Genomic DNA, 18,501 nt, shown 5'->3' with positions numbered 1-18,501 from the left:
CATCTAGGGCAGTGATTTTTTAGAGAGACAGAGAAACACTGATGTGAGAGTGCAACACTCATCAGCTGCCTCTTGCATGCCTCCACCTGGGAATAAGCCCGCAACCCAGGCCTGTGCCCTTGACCAGGGATCTCCTAGTGCAGCGGTTCTCAACCTGTGGGTCGCGACCCCTTTGGGGGTCGAACAACCCTTTCACAGGGGTCACCTAAGACCATCGGAAAACACATATATAATTACATATTGTTTTTGTGATTATCACTATGCTTTAATTATGTTCAATTTGTAACAATGAAAATACATCCTGCATATCAGATATTTACATTACGATTCATAACAGTAGCAAAATTACAGTTATGAAGTAGCAACGAAAATAATTTTATGGTTGGGGGTCACCACAACATGAGGAACTGTATTAAAGGGTCTCGGCATTAGGAAGGTTGAGAATCACTGTCCTAGTGGATAGGACAACACCTAACCAACTGAACCACACTGGCCAGGGCCTTACTTAATTTTTAAAAACTATATATATGATTTCTTCATATGTATGCAGTATCATTTATTTTAGCAATATTCTACTGATGAACATTTGGGTCGTATCCAAATCTTCACCTTCAGAAACAATGCCAGAGTGCACAACATTGTACTTATATCTCCGGATACCTCATTATATGTATATTTCAGGATACATATCTAGAAACTGAATTTCTGGGTCAAAAATTATGAACATTTAACAAAAGAGGTTGTACCCATTTACTCTTCAACATTCTGAGTATTTATTTCCTCATACCCTACCTACCCTGTTTACTATGAATCATTATAATCCTAGTGAATGTAATAGGCAAAAATGACTTCACAATGTTATTTCAATTTACATTTAGGTAACTTTTACTGAAGTTGAACCTATTTATATATTTATCTACCACTTTGCTACAAATAATTTTCCTAGTATTACTGGTATAAATTTCCTAGTATTCTTAGCCACTACTGAAATTTAAAAGTTTATAACAATGCCCTGGCTGGTGTGGCTCAGTTGGTTGGTGCATCATCCCATACACCAAAAGGTGGCAGGTTCAATTCCCAGTCAGGACAAATGCCCAGGTTGTGGGTTCGATTCCTGGTCAGGTCAATGTTTCTCTTTCACATTGATGTTATTTCTCTCTCTCTCCTTCACCCCTCTCTCAGCATATCCTCGGGTGAGAATAAAAAAGAGAGCCTGGCTGGCGTGGCTCAGTGGTTGTGCGTTGACCTATGAACCAGAAGGTCATGGTTTGATTTCCGGTCAGGGCACATGCCCAGATTGTGGGCTCCAGGTTGAAGGCTCCAGGTTGCGGGCTCGATCCCCAGTGTGGGGTGTGCAGGAGGCAACTGATCAATGACTCTCTCTCATCACTGATGTTTCTATCTCTCCCTCCCTCTCCCTTCTTCTCTGAAATCAATAAAAATATTTTTTTTAAAAAAAGAGAGGAAGACTTTTCACAAATAAAGACTATACTAATAAAAGAGTAATATGCTAATTAGACCCAGAGACCTTCTGGACAAAGCCATGGTGGCGGGGCTGAGGCAGAGGCAGTTAGGGGCGATCAGGCCAGGAGGGAAGGACAGTTGGGAGTGATCAGGCTGGCAGGGTGGGGGGGGGAGTTGGGGGCGAGCAGGCTGGCGGGGGGGGGGGCTGGGGCCAAGCAGCCCAGCAGGCAGAATGTTTAGGGGCAGGCAGGTAGCCAGGTGAGGGTTTAGGACCCAGCGTTCTCGGATTGCGAGAGGGATTTCCCAGATTGGAAAGGGTATAGCCCGCGCTGAGAGACACAACCCCGCCCCCCCCCCCCCCGCACGAATTTCGTGCACCGGGCCACTAGTATTAGAATATAAGACTAACGAAACAGGATAGATGATGCCTTAAAAATGGGAAGTTTTGAAAATTGAAGATGAAAAGAATTTGAGATTAAGTGACAAAAGAGAGAGAAAACAAGAGCCAATGCCAACAAGAGTTGCTAAAGAAAAACTCCAAAGCAATCAAACCAAATACCAAAAAATTATAATTCAAAAAAAATGTTGCTGAAATTAAAAACATGTATATTTGGAACTACAAATTGCACATGTACATTGATTGTGTACCCAGAAAGGTGACCAAGAGAAACACCAAAATATATTCTAGTATAACTACTGATTTTTAAAGAAAAAAGTCTTTTGTGTTTAGGCAAAAGACCAAAATCACTTATAAGGGGAAAAAAGTCTGACTGGCATCAGACTTTTTAGTATGCTTTATTCAAAAAATAAAAAATATTTAAGATACCGAAGAAAATGCGAACCAATAATTATATATTCAGCAAAAATTATTTCCAGGTATACAGTTATAAACAAGCTATCAATAGGCAATATTGCCTCCATGAGTCTTTCTTCAGGATCTACTAGATAACTAGTCACAGACAGAAACATGACTAAAGAGACTATGATATAAGGACTGACGGCATTATTATCGATGGATGTTGTCACAAAAAGAGAAAGCACAAGACATTTTACACACCTCCTGATGAAAATAGACACCAATGATATAGTTTTCTCTAAATAAACAAACCTGAATTTTCAGGAAATACAGAAGACAGAGAAACATGTTAAATGATACCACATGGAAGCAATACACTAGATTATTTATGGAAACTTGGTTTCTTTCTCTTTTTTTGTTATTGATTTCAGAGGAAGGGAGAGAGAGAAACAGCAATGATGAGAGAGAATCAGTGATCAGAAAATCAGAGAATCTCCTCCATGCCCCCTACTGATATCGAGGCAGCAACCCCGGGGCATGTGCCCTGACCAGAATCGAACTTTGACTTATATATTAAAGAGATTTAATGAAAACACACAATGTAAGAATCTTATCTGGATCCAGATTCAAGAAAAAACCATTTAAGGAAAAGCAAAGCACTTATGAGGCAATTGGGAACCTGAACGCTAATTAATAGTTCAAGATATTAATTACTGTTAATTAAAAAATGACAGCATTGTGCCATTGGCTGGTGTTGCTAAATGGGTAAGAGTGTTGGCCCCTGCACTGAAGGGTCCAGGGTTCGCTTTCCAGTCAAGGGCACATACCTGGGTTGCAGGTTCGATCCGTGTGTAGGAGGCAACCAATCCATGTCTCTTTCACATAGATCTTTCTTTCTCTCTCTCCCCACCTTCTTCCTTCCCTCACTCTCTGCCTTTCCTTTCCCTTTCCCCCTTCCCTCCCATTCTCTCTAAAAATTGATGAAAAAATATCCTTGGGTGAGGATTAACAACAACAACAAAAATAATAATAGCACTGTGGGTTTTTTAAAATAATCCTTTTCTTTTAGAGACACATTCCCAAATATACATGGGCATATGTTTTCTAGGGTTTGCATGAAAAGAATTTAGGAGCAAGAAATGAGTAGAATTTGGATGAAATAAGATAATTGTTACAAGTGGAGGATGAGTACATAGGGATTCATTAGACTGTTGACTTTTGTACATGTTTGAAATTTTCTGTAATAAAAAGTTAAGCCCAGCCGGTGTGGCTCAGTGGTTGAGCGTCAACCTATGAACCAGATAGTCATGGTTCGATTCTAGGTCAGGGCACATGCCCAGGGGACATGCAGGAGGCAGCTGATCAATGATTTTCTCTCATCATTGATGTTTCTTTCTTTCTCTTTCCCTCTCCCTTACTCTCTGAAATCAATAAAAAAAAATATATTTTTAAAGTTAAAGAAAGCCCTAGTCCAGTGGTTCTCAACCTTCCTAATGCCACGATCCTTTAATACAGTTCCTCATGTTGTGGTGACCCCCAATTTCACTGTTACAAATTGAACATAATTAAAGCATAGTAATTAATCAGAAAAACAATATGTAATTATATATGTGTTTTCCAATGGTCTTAGGCGACCCCAGTGAAAAGGGTCGTTCGACCCCCAAAGGGGTCTCGACCCACAGGTTGAGAACCGCTGCCCTAGTCGGTTTGGCTCAGTGGATAGAGTATTGGCCTGCGGACAGAACACGTGCAGGAGGCAACTAATCGATGTGTTTCTCTCACATCAATATTTCTATGTCTTTCCCTCTCTCTTCTACTCTCTCTAAAAATCAATGGAAAAATATCCTGGGATAAGGCTTAAAGAAAAAAAAGTTAAAAGAAAAAAGACATGGACTTAGTATTCTGATTCATTAAGTATTTGTGATTCATTTTACAATACAACTCTAAAATATTACCCACTCTTACCCATAGAAACTCATTATATTTCTACCTCTGTATTTTCTTTTTTACATATATTTTTATTGATTTCAGAGGAAGGGAGAGGGGAAGAGAGAGAGAGAAAAACATCAATGATTAGAGAGAATCCTTGATTAGCTGCCTCCTGCACACCCCACATTGGGGATCAAGCCTGCAACCCAGGCATGTGCCCTGACTGGCAATCGAACTGTGACCTCCTGGTTTATAGGTCCACGCTCGACCACTGAGCCACGCCGGCTGGGCATCTACCTCTATGTTTTCAAGCTCACATCTGCAAAATCTTTAGAAAACCTGATGAAAATGGGTAGAATTTTATCCTAACTTACCAGATCATTTGAGGCTGACTACAACTTCTTTCTGAATTAGACCCAATTCTAAAAATGACTATTAAGCCTGGCTGGTGTAAATCAGTGGTTAAGCGCTGACCTATGAACCAGGAGGTCAGGGTTCGATTCCCAGTCGTGGCACATGCCTTGGTTGTGGATTGGATCCCTAGAAGGGGGTGTGCAGGAGGCAGCCGTTCAATAAGACTCTCTTATCTTTGATGTTTCTAGCTCTCTTTTTCCCACCCTTCCTCTCTGAAATCAATAAAAAATATATTTTAAATGACTATCAAACTTGGACCACAAATGACAATGATTTTTTGTTGAGTGATTCACCCATGTAATCTCAATTAGAGAAACCATGAAAAAAAGACTTACCTGTTTTATGTGCGGATTCATGGCCATTTCAGTTACATTCTTTTTGGTCTCACAGAAAATAATAGCCCTCCCTTCAGACCCACTGTAGACTTGAAGGACATCTCCAATAACTGCTGGCCTCTGAGACCAATGGCATTGGATGGCCAAATGCTTTGAGGAAAGAAAATGCCAAATATGTTTCATTAAAAAAAAATTTCTCTTGTACATTTTTCTTCCTATCTGTTCAAGAATTGGCCTTCCTGGGAGATAGTAAGACAATGATTCTCCTCAATCCCATTTAAAAACAATATACAAATGGCCATCAATAGGCAAAAGGATAAACAAACTGTAGTATATTTTATACAATGGAGTACTATTCAGTAATTAAAAGAAACCAACTTAGAGAGAAACAGAGAGAGAAACCAACTACTGACACATCCAACATTATGGATGAATCTCAAAACATATGCTGGGAGAATGAAGCCTTTTAGAAAAAAAGAGTATACATATTATAATTCCATTTATATGCTGTTCTAAAACAAACAAAACTAATCTATGGTAGAAAAAAATCACAACAGTGGTTGCCTAAGTATAGGAGACTGGGAAGAAGCATGAGGGAACTTCCTGGGATGATGGTAATATTCTATATTTTGATAGGGATTTATGCACCTGTAGGAACTGGGCAAAACAAACAAATGTATGTTTAAATGTTTGCAATTTTTTGCATGTAAATCATATTTTTAAAAACTGTAAATATTATATGGGTGAACTTCAGAAACATGCTGTGACAGAAGCTAAACACACAAAAAGTCACATATTATATGATTACATTTATACGAAATATCCAGAATAAGTAACTCCAGAGACAAAAAGCAGATTAGCAGTTGCTAGAGGAAGGAGAAATTAATTACTAAATGGTTACAGGTTTCCTTTTGGGGTGATGAAGTGTTTGGGGAATAGATAGAAGAGATGGTTGTACAACACTGTTAACGTACTAAATGATACCGAATTGCACACTTTACAAGATTAAATTTAGTTATTAGAATTTTGTCTCAATAAAAAAATTTGTAAATATTGAGCTCTAAAGACATGCATGCTAAAATACTTAAGGGGAAATATACTGATTTCTGCAATTTGAAATGCATCAAAAAACAAAATGGATATAGGGAATGGTAGATAAGTGACAAAGCAAATATAGTAAAATGTTAACGACAGACTCCAGCAGTTGGTGAATATATGGTGTCCACTGTGAAATTCAACTTTTTGTTGTGTTTATAAAATTTCATGTTAAAAAACTTATACTATTTGTACATTTTAAATCTGCATTTTAACATATACCTCAATAAAACTTTTTAAAATGTAACATATAAATTATAGAACACCTGGAAAATACAGAGCACACAGAAGAAAGCTAAGAATCATTTGTACCTACAACTAAGTGTTGCTTCCCCCACTCTCAAAAAGAAAAAAAAAAAAAAAAGAAAAAGAAAAAGAAAACAACCTGAATCTGATCAAGTCTCACAACCTAACCATTAATTCACAGGGAAAATGAAGGCAGAGGAGCATGTTAAATAACACTACAGGGTTGCAAACCAGCAAAATTGAGACTGTGGAAAATTTGTAAGACAACTGTTCAGTTCTTTTCAAAAAAATATTGCAAGGAATAAAAGGGACAGAGGAAATCTACAGATTACAAAAGATTTAAGACATACAAACCAGTGCAATGTAAAGATCTTATTTAGATCCAGACTCAAACTATTAAAAAAAAAAAAAAGAGAGACAAGTAGGGTAATGTGGACCTTAGATATTTAATGGTATTAAAGAAGTATTGTTTTCTTCTACTGTGATAAAAACTTTGTAGTTTTCTGGGTTGTTGTTTTATAAAGAGCCCTTATCTTTTAAAAAATAAATTATATGAAGATGAAATGATAACTAGATTGATTCAAATGTACGGATGAAGAAAGACTATCGGATATAGAAAAAATCATTTCTTAAAACCTGGTGATAAGTATATCAAATCCCTTATATTATCCAATTTTTGTATATGTTTGAAAACATCCTTAATAAATTTTTACTGATACATTTTACATTCTTATTATAAAACTTTCAGCCATTACAAAATATACAAAGCTTCCTCTGACCATCCCATATTATAAAAGTCCTCTTTCTTAGAAGTAGTCATTATGAACTTGATGTTTGTCCTTCCAACTTATCTTTGTACATTTACATAAATACCAAAGAATGTAGCATTTTTTGTGTTTTGTTTTTTAATATTACGAATCTGTACATATCACTTTGTAATTTGGTTTGTATCACTCAAATTCATTCTTTTTAACCATTACATTGTATTTACAGACTTTACTATTGTTCATTTAGAGTATTTTCATCTACTTCCACATGTATATACATTACATGAGAAAGTTACATATATGGTACATACCTGACTATAATAAGCCATACAAATGTTACCTTTAATTCCTTTTCAAAAAAACATACTATTGGTTTAAATTTTCATGAAGTCAAAATTATCAACCTTTTTCTTTATGATATATTCTTCTGACTTTGTCTAGAAAACCCTTCCTTTTCCTAGTATCAAATAATTGTTCATCTACATGTGCTTTAAATAATTTTATGCCTTAATTTCTAAAAAATCTTTTGGAAAAATTTTTGGTATATAATATTAGATGAGGATCTAACTTTTTTTTTCACCTAAACTTTAATAAATTATCCCAGCACTATTCTTTTTAAATTGATATGAATTGCCTCCTCTGTCATATTCTATATACTTATTAACTGTCTCAATGGCTGCTTGTTTAAATCTCCTGGAATTTGCCTGTTCATACTTTTTCCCTATTTATTCTATTCTGCTCCTCAGTCACAGACATGGAATTACATAAGTATCTTATTGACTAAGGGCAAAAAAGAGATTTGGCTTGAAGTGGTACCCAAAACTTAAGTTTAGCTTCAACAAATTTCAAAATACCAACTAAAAGTTAAAATCTATCATGCTGGAAAGCTACTTACTTCCACAGTAGTTGCAGCCTTTTGAGTCATTTTTCCAACAAGGTCAACCTGTTCATATCTGGATTTCATGTATTTTTTTGCAACTTTGTATACCCACTGTGGGCAAGTTGCAGAAAAAAGTAAAGTTTGAGGATTGTCTTCAGCATCTTAAACAAAAAGAATTCAAATGCTTTCTTAATATGATGCAGTAAACTCTTAAAAATCCCCCCAAACTTCAAAGAAATAGTGAAAAACTCAAAAAGGGATGAATTTTGAACATACAAACTTCATTGCAATTATTAAAACTTTCAAAACTGGGGGGAAATATGAAGAAAACCAGAAGGAAGGTGAGAATTTAAAAAGGAAGAATGCGCAAAGAAGTCAATAAATTGATTTAGTAAATCTAACTACTATCTATAAAAAATAATACATGGAAGAAAGCATAGAAAGCTAAGAAAATAGTTAAAGTAAGCTACTGTATTTTCTTGTTCAGGAAGAGAAAAGATACCAAATAACCTGAGTTGTGTTAGAAAAACATTGGGGACAATGTCGTAAAAATTACAAAATAAAAAATTCGTAAGTTTTTAGATAAGAAAATTGCTAATGTGCTTATTTTGAATTAAGATGTACCAGTTTTGTAGGATTCATGGATGATATCTTCAACTTGGTCAGCAAAACCTAAATCTAACATTTGATCCACTTCATCAAGCACAACGTGGCGCAGTTTAGAAAGATCTAATCGGCCGCTCTGCAGATGGTCTTTGATACGACCAGGGGTCCCAACCAAGATGTCAATACCATTTCGAATATGATTAACTGTGAGAGGAGAGAAATATCAGCAATATGTAAATTAAATATATTTTCCTGCTATTTCTTTAGATTTTTAAAGTAGCAAATAGATATTTGCGCTATTATCATACATATTTACTCACTTTGGCTTTGATATGATGTTCCACCATAAAAACACGCTACACTGAGTTTCCTAGTTATATCTTTGAAGTCTTTGGCTACTTGATTTGCCAGTTCCCTTGTAGGAGCCAAAACAAGTACCTGAGCAAGAGGTTTAAAAAAACAAAAAGATACTTTTCTAAAGATGTCTAAATTCAAACTGAGAAGACTTTTTAAAGGTGTATTTAAAACTAGGAATCTCAACATGGTATTTAAAGTCAGCACAAATAACAAGAACAATAGCTTATATTTATATCTTCCCTTACTTCCTTCAGGTCTCTTTTCAAATCTCACTTTCTCAATGAGCTTACTAACCCTTTTTTCATATCCTCTCACTTGTTTCTCCTAGCATTTATATCATATAAGATATCCATATTTTACTTATTTATTTATTGTCTGTCCCACCCACTAAAATATAAACTCCAAGAAGGCAAGGATTTATGTGCGTTTGAATAACTGTATTCCTTGTACTTCAAACAGTACCTGGCACAGAACAGATACTCAAAAAAAATATTTGTGGAATAAATGCTCAGTAGTGATTTTCATAAATTATCTAATTTAATCCTCACAAAAACTCTGTGAGGTGGATTATCCCAATTTTACAAATGAGGAATCTGAGGCTTAGAGAAGTTAAGAATCTTGCCCAAGATCAAATAGCTAGAAGTGGCAGACCTGGAATTTCCAGTAGTGTGCTTCTAGCATAAAAGCTTCTTAAGGCAGTGCTGGGATTGTGTCCTACTTCTATCACTTGCAATCTTTCCTAATTTCACCTAAGGAGCAGAACACTCTGAAAAAGATTTGGCCTGTTGGCCAACCTGATCCAAGACCATTATGACTTAATTATATTCATATATGTGATACTTTCCTACTGCAATATCATTTAATAGTCTCAAAAAAACGAATTAGTTTTAGTCACATATCTTTTCAAATTATGTTGATTTTTTTCTTCTTCACTTTTATGAACCTTAAACTAGGTCCTCTCTGTTCTTTACTACTTATAAAAACAGATCTCCAGACCTAGCCAGTTAGAGCACTGAGCTGCAGACTGAAGGGTCCTGGGTTCGATTCCGGTACGGGCACACGCCTGGGTTGTGGGTTCGATCCCCAGTGGGGGGGCGTGCAGGAGGCAGCCAATCGATGATTCTGTCATCATTGATGTTTCTATCTTTCTCTCCCTCCCCCTTCCTCTCTGAAATCAATATAAATATATTTTTAAAAAACAGATCTCCAGTACCCCAATAACATAGGGACCAGCAATATCATTTCTATAGTCTCTTCTTAAAGTTAACCAATGAAATAAAAATTGATAATTTGCTGAATGACCAAATAAGTGAATACCTCTTTAGCAAATTCATTCTTTAAAAGCAAAGGTCATGACTAAAAGAAGAGAAGTTCACTAAATATACTAACTGTAAATACTTCTAACATTAGATATTCTGGCTTCAAAATAATTATACAGTTATCAAAGATGTCTATGAATCCATACACATTACGTTCATATGCAATAACCACTTCGCTTTAGCCTTGAGATATTTTTTTATGTTAAAAAAAAATCAACAAATTTTTGTTTTAGGACCCACGTTTTTACTTTATGCCACAGAGCTAATTTTTCTATCATGGGAGGTACTTGAACTTAAAACAAGTACATTCTTTCTTTCCCCTTTCATTAGTCTAATGTTTAAACCTTTTACTCCTATAATGGTTACCTTTGGTGAGCGGCTTTTTTTAATTGTCTCTTGATTTCTTTGGAGTCTTTCAATCAAGGGAATGGCAAAAGAAAATGTCTTTCCTGTTCCTGTTCGTGCTTGAGCAATTAAATCTTTTCCTTCATATACAGGACCAAAGGTCTTAACTTGAATAGGAAACAGATACGTTACCCCTCGACCTGAAAAATGAGATTTCGTTGAAATATTTATATAAGACTAGCATTAGGAAAAAATACATTTCTTTGAAAATGATAATCCTGATTCCTCAACATCTGCCTAAAGATACCACCTAGTGACATTTACAGTTATCTCTACCCCAAAGAGGAATTCTTTTTTTTAATGGTCTAACTTTTGACAATTACATATAATTCTTTAGAGTCAAAAACAGATCGGAATACCAAAAGGATGATGCAGAAATAACTGCAATTAAAGAACTATTTATGCTTTCTATAGTCTCCTTTTGGACAGAAAATTTGATTTTTAGATTTAGACTTTGAATTCCATATCCATTAAATTCATAGTACCTTTGAGAAGCTTTATAGTCTCTTCAGAAATAGGGAAATTGGAGAAGGCTCCTTCTTTCTGTTCACGTGTTAGGGTCTGTCAAAATGAAATCAAAGTTCTAACTAATATAGTTCATATTTGACTAGGTATTTAGAATCTTTTACTCATTTACTGTTTTTATTTACTAAATAAGTTAACAAAACAACTTTAGTTAGTACTTGCAAAACCTATATAGATTAACTTACAAGATAAATTAGTGGGAAATACTTTTAATTTCAAAAGTATCCCTTTAAATAGCAAGCTTACTCAATACATCTTCCATAGTACACTTAAAAATAATTAATTCACACATAAGACTCCCTTTAGTAATATATCTACTACATAAATCAAAAATGTATTTCCATTTAACTAAGATATTACAAAAAAGCCAAATCTAAATCATATTCACAGATACAAACAATATTAATTATTATGAGAATTAATACCAGCCAATAAAACAGCCCTAAAAGAAATTACACATGAGGAAATTAAATTGCTTCCAAAAATAAAAGTTAAAAAGTTGTTCTATAGCTCTAAACACCATTTTTTTGGGTCACTGATACAAATAAAAGTTCCTGTAAGCTTGAAAATTTCTTTAACATATATACAGGTTAGCATAACATTATCATTTAAGATTAGAAACTCTGTGTACTAGTCAGTGTGTATATAAAACAAAGACAATATATCTACCCATAAACTTTATTATTGGTGTGTTTAAAGAAAGTAGTTCCAGAACCACACACAATAGCAATTTTCAAATAGGGAATCAGATAAAAGACATATCAAATTCAAATTGTAAGTCATTAAGCAAACCTCAACGCTGTCATTTTTTTAAGATTAAAAGAAAAAACATATTACAAAAGTAATACATTTTCATTGTAGAAATATTAGAAACCATACATAAACAGAAAGAAATTTAAAAATTATCTATAATCCGGTCAGCTAAAGCCACATTTGAAACAGACATTCTCCCAATCCTCACTCTATACACATACAAATTTTTAAAGTAAAAACAAAACAATACTGTATACACTGTTATGTTATCTGCTTTTTTTTCATTTACTATGATACACTAAATGCCTTTTTAACATTCTTCTCTGACCTTTAGGATAGACGTATGCTATTGCATGGATATAGCATATTTTATTAAGCCAATTGCCCACTATCAGACACTTAGGATGCTTAAATTTTGGCTATTATCAACAATGTCCCTGTATTAAGAGTACTTATTCATACATTTCTGCACACCTCATAATTATCTCCTTAGAAAGATAAATTCCTAGAAATAGAATTATTGAACTCTAACATGATCTAAATAAAATTATAAACAGTTAAGTCTATTATAATACAGAGCATCAATGTACCAGGCAAAATCCCAATAGAGTGAGCAACTTGTACAGTCCATTGCTAGCAATACAGATTTGTAGGGCCTTATTTAGATCAATCTATAATATATGTGCTTCCTGACCAATAGCAAATTCACAAATAAAAAAACCACCATATTGTAAGACAAAGACTCAACATCTATTCCCAAAGCTCCCCAAAGATTACATATTAAATTAAGCTCAAATGTATTTATATCAGCAACTATCAGATTAAAAAATTTTAAAGAATTATTAATTACCAAGAATTATTAAGAATATCAAAGCTGTTTCTTTCTAAACATCTTTCTAAGCATCACTGACAATTTATGATACCTAGAAAAATCTATGAACTCTGGTAGAGAAAAACTGCAAAAACAAACTGAACAAATTCTATGCAAGAAAATATCTATTGTAACAAATACTGGGCAAAAGCATAGTATAGAAGATTCTATACTAAACATGTTTTCTACACTTCCCCCAAAATATTCAAGGGAACAGATTTTTTCAGATCATTTTTATATGTTTCATTCCTTTTTAAAAATGTAGCTTTAAGATTAAATTTCAAAGACTTAAAGATCATTTAAAGTTGCTATTGTTATAGAAGCAGAAAAAGCAGAAGGCAAAATACACAAAGTCAAGAGGGCTTATGTACCTTATTTCAGGAAGTCAGAAGTCAATTCATGAGTACTAGTAGGGTCCAAAATAACCATAAGGAATGCAAGTATGTGACCATCAATAAGCAATTTGGAAAAACTGTTTACGAACCCAAATATACAGGAAAGGTTTAAATCTGACCATCCCCCACCTCCGCCCCAAAGAGGCAATACCTTAAAAGAAACAGGGGACAAAGGAAAAAAGGCTCAGGTTTCGGCTGCAGAGATTCCCAGGTCCAACAGAGTACTGAATACTAAGCAGAAAATATTATAAAATCAATTCTAATTCGTCTAATCAATCCAACAAGCCTGTATTTCAAGGATAATGTCAAATGCAAGACAAAAAGCATCCATACCTCCTCTAGTTTATTATCACTTGACTTATGAGTAGAACTATCTAAGGATGATACTCGCTTTGATTTTTTTTCACATTCATCAATATCTCCATTTGACAGATCTTTTCTTCTTGACTTATGAGACTTAGAAAATTCATTTGAAAGTGTATTATATCCTTCTTCAGTGTCTCCATTTAACTTCTCTTTCATTTTAGCTTTTTTGGACTTGGGAGCATCCAGGTCATCTGCAACACCATTTTCTCTTGTTTCTGATTTCTCATCTGAGTCATAATGGTGCCTTGACTTCCTTCGATCACTCTGTGAAAAAAACAAAGCAGCAGTGACAGAGAGTCAAAAGCTCTTCTCTCAGAAGTTGAACCATGACTCCTCAACCAGCAAAGCTCAACATACCTTTATCTTGAAAAGTAACCTGGCAGACATCCAGGCTGGTTTCTAATGCCAAGCCTTAGCTTCATCTATTGCTTTTTCTCTTCTTTTACATTTTCAAGACTTGGCCTCTAGCCCCTCTCTAATCTCATCATTATTTTTTTTAAAAAGATTAATGTGTTCTATCAATGCTTTTAAAAAAATGTTTTTATTGATTTCAGAGAGGAAGGGAGAAGTAGAGAGAGATAGAAACATCAATGATGAGAGAGAATCATCGATCAGCTAACTCCTGCATGCCCCCCACTGGGGATCGAGCCCCCAACCCAGGCATGTGCCCTTGACCTGAATGGAACCCAGGACCCTTCAGTCCGCAGGCCGACGCTGTATCCACTGAGCCAAACCTGCCAGGGCTCTAATCCCATCATTAGATTTAAAGGAAATTAAAATAACTCTTTTGCAGAAAAAAGAATAAAAACCCAAGATTTATAAATTAAAACACAAAACCTTCTAATATCTCCAAGAGAAAAAAATATTAATACTTATTGAGTACCTACCCAGCATTGTGTAATGTGTTTTCGGCTTATCTTGTTTAAATCTTCATAACAACCCTATAAGGGAAGTACAGGTCCATATCCCTTATCCGAAATTCCGATATCCATAAAGCTCTGAAAACCGAAAGTTTTTTTGTAACTTATTTGGAGACAAAACCTTACCTGACCTGAACTCATTTGGTGGCAAAATTGGACTTGAACTAATGTGAGGCTATTTATAATTCTTATTTATTATATTAGAATGAATATTCATATTTAATATTAAGGTGTTTGATTATAGATTGGGGGCCTAAAAACCCTTCTGGGGTGTTGCCCTTCTAAAAATCCCCAGAATTCTGAATTCCAAACACATCTAGCCCAGGGATTTTGGATAAGGGATAACGAACCTGTATTATTTTTACCATTTTACAGATGAGGAAACAGAAGTTCTTAGAGGTCAGTAACCTCTAAAGACCCACATGTGGAATTTCCTGCAAGTGGAAGTGCTAGAAATCAAGACCCATCTGACTTGAAAACCCATGATTTTTTTTACATCATGCTTCCTCTCTGAACTTTGATTAATAACAGGTTAAAGAAAAAAACAAATCAGCCCTTGCCCGTCTGGTTCAGTGGCTAGCGTCGGCCTGCAGACCAAAGGGCCCCGGGTTCGATTCTAGTCAAGGGCATGTACCTTAGTTGCAGGCTCCTCCCCTGGCCCCCCAGCCCTGGTCAGGGCTCCTACAAGAGGCAACCAATCTATGTGTTTCTCTCTGTCTTTCCCTCTCTCTTCCACTCACCCTTAAAAATCAATGGAAAAATATCCTCGGGTGAGGATTAACAAAAAAATAAAAAAGAAAAAGAAAAAAATAGCCCTGGCCGGTTTGGCTCAGTGGATAGAGCGGTTGGCCTGCGGACTGAGGGGTCCCATGTTCAATTCGGGTCAAGGGCACATGCCCAGGTTGTGGGCTCGATCCCCAGTGGGGGGGCATGGAGTGAGTCTCATCACTGATGTTTCTATCTCTCTCCCTCTCTCCTGAAATCAATAAAGATATATATATTTTAAAATAAATAAAAATTTAAAAAACAAATAAAACAAAACTATATAATTCATGTAAAACTCCAACTGCTATACTCCCGTGGAAAAACAATGTATTAGTAATCCTAGAAAGTAAAAAGTTTTAAAAATTTAGTTACTAGAACCATTTATAAAGGTCTATTCTGCAACTTTAGTTTGTTGTTTTTTTAAAATATATTTTTATTGATTTCTAAGAGGAAGAGAGAGACAGAAACATCAATGATGAGAGCGAATCACTGACCAACTGCCTCCTGCAAGCCCCCTACTAGGGATCAAGCTCGCCACCAAGGACACGTGCCCTTGACCAGAATCGAACCTGGGACCCTTCAGTCTACAGGCTGATGCTCTATCCACTGAGCCAAACCAGCCAGGACTGCAACTTTAGTTTTTAAAACACCAGACTAGTGGCCAGTGTTTTAATATCTGCAGCCAGTAAGCAATTATTTGAAAATTTAGCACTTCAGAATTACTTGGTCAAATATTCAAAATAAATTAGACAGTAGTGATTAGTGATAGTAAAAACTACTACCACCAAAATTTTCACCATGATTTACACAATTTTTACAGAGCATTTTCACATACAATTTTTCTCATCCATAAAATAGGAACTGCAGTGAAAATTGAGTAATATATGTGAAAATGCTTTGTAAACAATAGACCTTCAAATTAACGTAAATTATATACAGTTAAATGTTACATCATTTGGTCTTCAGTTAACTGAACTAGCCCACATCTCCCCAAATCAATAGGTTCTATAGAAATACAAGGTTATTTATAGAGTCAGCCTTGGAGTTTGAATTGTTCCTCAGCCCTGCATTTCGGGGAACTGAAGCAAGGTAAGTGAGACCTCTAGGTCCAAGCCCAGCAGCATCACAAGGCGATGAAATATATTGTTCCACTTCTGATCCACAGTGCCTGACACTCTCCACTTCCTTGGCTCCCAGACACTGTATATTCCCTCCTTATTCTCTTACCTCCACCTTCAGTGGTTCCTCTCCCTCCTCTTCTGTGGATGCTCCTTAAGTCTGTTCTCTATGTACACTTTCATACCATTTTCATGGCTTCAACATACACTGCCAGGCTTCCTTCCTCACCTGCACTACAATTCTGAGACCCTAAGGCCCAGCTCCATAGCTCAACAAACCCCAAACCAAAGTTATCTTGGACTATTTCTATTAGTTGGTACTCCAATCTGTTTCCAAATCATACAGCCCCAGACAGCAAAACCTTATCACCTTCCGACCTTATCACCAAGGTAAACTTGCCATTCCAGCTAAGCATTTTTTTAAAATTGTACTAAAATATACATAACATAAAATTTACCATTTTAACCTACAGTGTGGCAGCAAGTACTTCTGGAGAATCTACAATGTGAAAGCCATCAATTTCCAAGAATATAGTGAAATGTAATGGACAAATACATCATTTCCCTCCAGAATCTTTGGGAAGCATTTGGGGAAGATAAACACAGGAAAAATGAGCTAACTGTACAAGGAAGTGCAATAATAAATGGCAATTGAATGACAAAGATAGCCCTGGAACAAGACCTAAAAGGAGGATAACATTATCTGTACACACCGGAGTGGTTACAACATAACTAAACCTCAACAGATGGGTAGGATTTGATGGTAAAAAGAGAAACAAGTATTTCAGGAGGAGCCAAAATTAAAATCACTGCTAGATGATTCCACTTACATGAGGTATGAGGGGCTGGAGAGAGGAGGCAAGGGGGAGCTGGTGTCTAATGGGCACAGAGTTTCGGTTTACAGGGATGAAAAAGTCCTGGAGATGAAGGGTGGTGATGGCTGCGGAACAATATGAATGTGCTTAATACTGCAACACTGTGGTTTAAAATAGCTAAAATGGTAAATTTTGTGTGTATATTTTAGTACAATGAAAAAAAAAAGACTGCTTGGCTAGAATGGCAAGCTTACCCTGGTGATAAGGTCGGAAGGTGATACGGTTCTGCTCTCTGGGGCTACACAGAACACAGTCATTCTTTCGTCAAATGTCAGCCTTTTTCTCAGCTGTGTTCTCCAAATCTCATTCTTCGGAGGAGCTGGGCGGAGGGGTCGGTGGTCTCTACGATTCTACAGGTTCCTTGAGAGGAGGGGCTGATGGAAACTCCTTGATGCCCACCCAGCAGAGAGTCTGGCACAAATCAGGCTCAATAAGTACTTGTGACATGAATGAAAATACTAACAGTCAAGGCTACTCATAACATAACCCACAGGGGCTCCATCACAGCCAAATCCTGGCGACGCTGGCGGTGATCCTCTTCCCTAAGCCTCTCAAGATTAGCTATGGAGGTTTGTAAACCTCAGGCCGCTCCCCCCAACATTCCCGTACACAGATCGGGGTGACGGAGGAGCCACACGCATTCAAGGCAATCGGTTTTCTTAATCATTTTCTAAGACGGCCAACAAGAACCAAATGACAGGCCTGGCTGCTTAAGGAAGAGGAGGAAAGGGCAGATTCCGCGTCGATGGGAGCTTAAATCTGCTTAAATCTGCCCATCTCGGAGGCGCCGACGGGAAGGGCTAAAGAACCAAAGCCGAGTGCCCGGCCAAAGCCAAGTGCCGCCCTTCTCCCGGTCGGGGGCGTGGAGGTAGGAATGGTCCTGGAGCGACCTCCGGGGAACCAGGGCTGCGCGAGGGGCGGCCCTCGGATGCTGTGACCCGGTGGTGACAGGCTATCAGGGACAGCTCCCCTCCCCGCCCAAGCCGCCGCAGCCCCAAAGGAGGCGCGGCCCATCTTCAGCGCACCTTTTGCCTCTCCTGGCTCTCGGTGTCCTCCAAGGGTGCCTCCAGCTCCATGATGTCTCCCCAGAGTAGTTCCCCAGGCATCATTGGTCGCCGCCGCCTCCTTCTGGGCACGGTGGCCACAACCACCTACCGCTAGCAACAGAGTGAAAGGAAGCGGGGGGCAGGGCGGTCGCCGGACCAAAGCTGTGCGTCACTTCCGGGACACGCACCGCACAGCGCGGGTCGGGAGACGCGGGGGAAGTAATCCCGGATACTCTTGGTTTAAACTCTTCCCA

At 36.9% G+C, this 18,501-nt stretch overlaps 1 protein-coding gene across 4 annotated transcripts in view; it reads right to left on the bottom strand.

The window, feature by feature from the left end:
- DDX50 (DExD-box helicase 50) overlaps window positions 1-18,416 on the bottom strand; it is a 27,807-nt gene extending 9,391 nt beyond the window's left edge. The window contains exons 1-9 of one of the 4 annotated variants that reach the window (XM_023746392.1): window positions 18,227-18,416; window positions 14,411-14,464; window positions 13,491-13,787; window positions 11,099-11,174; window positions 10,575-10,753; window positions 8,853-8,970; window positions 8,551-8,736; window positions 7,942-8,087; window positions 4,939-5,088 (exon numbers count right to left, since the gene is read on the bottom strand). In XM_023746392.1, the coding sequence (XP_023602160.1) occupies window positions 4,939-5,088; window positions 7,942-8,087; window positions 8,551-8,736; window positions 8,853-8,970; window positions 10,575-10,753; window positions 11,099-11,174; window positions 13,491-13,787; window positions 14,411-14,464; window positions 18,227-18,310 (1,290 nt within the window). In that variant the 5' untranslated portion in view covers window positions 18,311-18,416. The remainder of the gene's footprint in view (window positions 1-4,938; window positions 5,089-7,941; window positions 8,088-8,550; window positions 8,737-8,852; window positions 8,971-10,574; window positions 10,754-11,098; window positions 11,175-13,490; window positions 13,788-14,410; window positions 14,465-18,226) is intronic. The other 3 variants (XM_014447522.2, XM_023746391.1, XM_006105330.3) reach the window with 3 other exon arrangements.
- Between the last annotated feature and the right edge of the window lie 85 nt (window positions 18,417-18,501).

This window comes from Myotis lucifugus, unplaced genomic scaffold (genome assembly GCF_000147115.1).
Source record: "Myotis lucifugus unplaced genomic scaffold, Myoluc2.0 scaffold_671, whole genome shotgun sequence".
NCBI classification, from domain to species: domain Eukaryota; kingdom Metazoa; phylum Chordata; class Mammalia; order Chiroptera; family Vespertilionidae; genus Myotis; species Myotis lucifugus.
Note: the sequence above shows the minus strand (reverse complement) of the source record. Positions and strands in the feature narration are given on the sequence as shown.